Below are 4,716 nucleotides of genomic sequence, written 5' to 3' on the forward strand. Positions count from 1 at the left end.
ATGTTTTCCTTGGAGTAGCAGTTTGTTTATAGTGGATCTCTTTATCTCATACTAGTGAACAGCGCCAATCCCCTAATTCAGATTTTATAACTACTGGATCGCACCTTTGGGGCTTTCTTTATCTGGGGGGCTGCAGTTCAGTCACAAGCCCGTCCTAAGCGCAGAACACCACCATATAGTTTTTCAGTATGCCCGTTCAACAGCAGCCAGACATGAGACGGACAGCTGTACACAAGCCCCGAAAGTCGACCAATTTTTTGGCCCATGTATACAGGGCTTCAGTGTTGCTAAACACCTTATGAATGCATTTGTAAAACTTACACTATATCATAAGATTAGTTGCATTACCAGGGAAAACTAGTTATCATCAAAGCACAAACACAATCTGTGCCCAGTGTGTGGGAGGGCTCTGTACTGAGGAGATGGGCTGAAAAGGGGCATTAAGGCTGTGGGGGATATTGGCTTTGGGGGGGCGATTTGTACTAGCCGGAGGGGGTAATTTTTCATTGTATTCTGTATAGTTGCCTGTGCGTGACCCACCTCTGACCCCTACCCTTTGTGCATTACTTCTGACCCCTACCCTTTGTGCATTACTTACTTCTGACCCTTACCCTCTGTGCATTACTCATTCCTGACTCCTGCACGTTCTACATTATCCACGCCTGACTCCTGCACTTTCTATGTTACCAACCCCAGACCCTAATACACTTCTGAGCCCTGAGCATTATGTATTCCTGTTGTACATTTCATACTCCTGACTACTGCACTCTGTCGCCGGGCTTTATAAGATACACTCCTGATTAATGTGCTCTAAATACATTTTATATTCCTGAAACTTTCTTAGAGGGGTTTGTGAGCAAAGCATATATAATAAATAAAAATCACTCTGCACTAGTCTGGTATAAAACTGCCCTATCAAATCGCCCCCATCATACTGCCACCATCAAAATTGCCCCCATTATATTGCCACCATCATACTGCCACCATCAAAATTGCCCCATTCTACTGCCCCCATCATACTGCCACAATCATAATTGCCCCATCATAACTGCAACCATCTAAATTGCCCCATTAAAACTGCCCCATTACATTGCCCTCATTATATTGCCCCCATCATACTGCCACCATCAAACTTGTCCCATTATACTGCCCCCATCAAAATTGCCCCCTTCATACTGCCACCTTCAAAACTGCCCCATCCTATTGCCCCATCATACTGCCACCATAAAAATTGCCCCCATTATATTGCCGCCATCAAAATTGCCCCCATTATATTGCCACCATCATACTGCCACAATCAAAATTGCCCCATAAAAACCACCCCATCCTATTATCCTCATCATATTGCCCCCATCAAAACTGCCCCCATAAAAATTGCCCCATCAAAACTGGCTCTCATATTGCCCCATCATACTGCCACCATCAAAATTGCCCCATTAAAACTGCCCTATCCTATTGCCCCATTATATTGCCACCATCATACTGCTGCATCATATTGCCTACATCAAAACTGCCCCATCATACTGCCACCATCAAAACTGACCCATCATACTGCCACCATCAAAACTGACCCATCCTATTGCTCCCATCAACACTGCCCCCATTGTACTGCCCCCTATAAATCTCCCCCATCAAATTGCCCCTACCAATCTGCCCCATTATACTGCCACCATCAAAATCCCCCCTATCAAAACAGCCCCATTATACTGCCCCCATCAAAATTGCCCCCATTAAATCAGAGTTGAGATGCTCCATCACTGTGTATAAGAAGCTTTGGTAACCATGGCAACAAAAGACTGGTTAGCGTTTTTTAAAAATGGCGATGGTCGCCGCCTTGCATTGCGTCATTTCCAGTTTGCAAATAACGCGATGCCTATTGCCTCCTGGGATTGAAGATACACAGTATCTAATACAGTGTGTACAGTTTCTATTACACTGTGTGGTATACACAGTACACAATACAGTGCGGGCAGTGTACACAGTATCTAATACAGTGTGTACAGTTTCTACTACACTTCTGGTGATATACACAGTACACAATACAGTGCAGCCGTAGTACAGCTGCTAACACAGTGCGGGCAGTGTACACAGTATCTAATATAGTGTGCACAGTTTCTACTACACTTCTGGTGGTGTACACAGTACACAATACAGTGCAGCCATAGTACAGTTGCTAATACTGTGCAGGCAGTGTACACAGTATCTAATATAGTGTGTACAGTTTCTACTACACTTCTGGTGGTGTACACAATACAGGTGTAGTGTGGTGTTGCAAAACAAAATATACATCATGTCTGGAAGGCACACCAAAGAGAGGTAGATGCTCACAGGCCATTAAAAGAGGGCAAGCATCCTCTGTGTCTACAATAGGGATGAGCCAAACCCCCCCCCCCGTTCGGTTCGCACCAGAACATACGAACAGGCAAAAAAATAGTTTAAACACCATTAAAGTCTATGGGACACGAACATGAAAAATCAAAAGTGCTTATATGCATGGTATTGTCTTAAAAAGTGTTTGGGGGAATCTCTGCAGTAGCATTCATTCTCTTTCATCATGGTTGAAAAATTTGTGGGAACCTGGAGGCTGGTAGACAGCAAGTGCTTTGATGACTACATGAAAGCACTTGGTGTGGGTTTTGCCACCCGCCAGATGGCAAGTCTCACCAAACCCACAACTATAATCAGTTTAGAAGGGGATGTTGTTGTGATACAGACACAGAGCACCTTCAAGAACACAGAAGTCAAGTTTAAACTCAATGAAGAATTTGATGAAACTACAGCAGATGACAGAAAAACGAAGTCTTTGGTAACTGTAGAAGACGGTAAATTGAAACACGTTCAGAAATGGGATGGGAATGAGACCACACTAATACGAGAAGTAGATGGTGACAAACTTGTCCTGACTCTAACCCTGGGAGAAGTCGTCAGCACTCGTCACTATGAAAAAGTCTGAACAAGCTACATTGCCCTAAGTTCAATGTCTACAAGATTTCTTCTAACTGTTAATTCTTTCACTACTTGTTTCCTCTATTGCCATCTGGGCCACAACAGTATTATGAATCCTTGGGAAAGTCTGAAGCACTGATTACTTGCTCCTAATTTTATTTGTGCCAAAGATGTCTGTTTTGCAGTTTTTGCATTCTCATAGCTGACTACTTTTCTTTGGGGGGGGGGGGAAGAGAACACCCCCTACGTAAACACCACTGAACCCATCACAAAGGGAAGAATTCACACTTGTTATACAGGGATAATCCTGTAGCATCACAGTATTTCATTTTTTATATAATGTCAATCTCTGGCTCTTTTGCATTTTAGAGGTGCTTTTATAACCTGGCATTAATGCATGGTGGAAGCAGGAAATGTGTTTAGTAATCCTTTCTGTTGCTCAGTTTAGAAATTGTAGTATCCAACTTAAATCTGTGGGTGTGGTTCAGTGAATGCATATTTACATGTGTTGCCATGTAACCTTTGGCATGCACATTAATCAGGCAGCAAGCAAGACTTTCTAATGCACTGTGCCACCAATGTCAAGGTGTTGAAGCTGCATTGATGAGGCCCAAGTTTCACTTGGCTATTGCCTACATTTTTCATATATAGGGTTTATACAATAAGGCAAAAGGCCTATGTTTCAATTGGCTATTTTCTCTCCTACACTTTGTGTGTAGTATTTGTACAAGAAGGCAAAAATCAGTTGGCTAGATCTTGTAATCTCTATTTAATATTCCCTTTACACTAATCTGACTGGGTTACTGCATTCTGCACAGCACGTTGGCTCTTTCAGTGGCTTGTGAAATAAGCCCCTTAACACCAAATATTCCCAAAATTCCACAACATTCAGCTACATTATTTGGAGTTTGTGGCTGGGTACGCTAGTCCATGAAACTTAAAACATTTTAATAGTACTAGAGAAGTCCTTGGATTATTATTTGGACTTGTCTAGACTGTATTTACTTTGAAAAATTAAAAGCTGATAACTTTGTATTATAAAAATGTAGCAGGATGTGTACTGTACTAAACACACCAACACAAGTGTTAAAATATTCTATGTGCATATATTTGTTGGCTACCAGTGTTCATACTCCTAATTTCTCCATTGGGCTAATTCTTGGTTAAATGTTTTTATTATTTTTTTTATAAATGGATGCAATTCTTTGTAACCTGTTGTAATGCACACGTTTTAAAGTCCAGCTATAGGTTTTCCTAAAATGCTTCAAAAACTTAAGTGCCCTCATATCTTCTACTGGCTAATTAAACCATTCCTATAGATTGTTCAGAGTCAGAGGTAACAGGCACTGAAACTTTCTTATGGTTTCCTTGGTGGCCATATTGTAGAGAGACCTGGTAAACACTTCTGTCAACGTTAATTATGGATTTGTCAACTATTGTATTCCTACACTTGAATGCCTTTTGTAGACTAAGGAATTCCATGCCAAATAAACTTCTGTTTTGCTAAACAAAAAAAAAACAAAAAAAAAAGTGTTTGGGGACCTGGGTCCTGCCCCAAGGGACATGTATCAATGCAAAAAAAAGTTTTTAAAACATACGTTTTTTCAGGAGCAGTGATTTTAATAATGCTTAAAGTGAAACAATAAAAGTGTAATATTCCTTTAAATCTCGTACCTGGGGTGTGTCTATAGTATGCCTGTAAAGAGGCGCATGTTTCCCTTGTTTAGAACAGTCTGCCAGCAAAATGTCATTTCTAAAGGGAAAAAAAGT

General features: G+C 41.2%; 1 protein-coding gene across 1 annotated transcript; it reads left to right on the forward strand.

Moving 5' to 3' along the window:
* Positions 1 to 2,521: 2,521 nt before the first annotated feature.
* On the forward strand, positions 2,522 to 4,448 carry LOC141128777 (fatty acid-binding protein, heart-like). The gene has a single exon (XM_073616267.1). The coding sequence runs from the start codon at positions 2,555 to 2,557 to the stop codon at positions 2,951 to 2,953; it is 399 nt and encodes a 132-aa protein (XP_073472368.1). The 5' UTR covers positions 2,522 to 2,554; the 3' UTR covers positions 2,954 to 4,448.
* Positions 4,449 to 4,716: the final 268 nt, after the last annotated feature.

The sequence above is a fragment of the Aquarana catesbeiana genome, linkage group LG02, assembly GCF_042186555.1.
Source record: "Aquarana catesbeiana isolate 2022-GZ linkage group LG02, ASM4218655v1, whole genome shotgun sequence".
NCBI classification, from domain to species: Eukaryota; Metazoa; Chordata; class Amphibia; order Anura; family Ranidae; genus Aquarana; species Aquarana catesbeiana.

What these genes read in the sequence shown, in the direction of transcription:
- LOC141128777 (XM_073616267.1), top strand. Translation starts at nt 2,555, where the DNA reads ATGGTTGAAAAATTTGTGGGAACCTGGAGGCTGGTAGACAGCAAGTGC.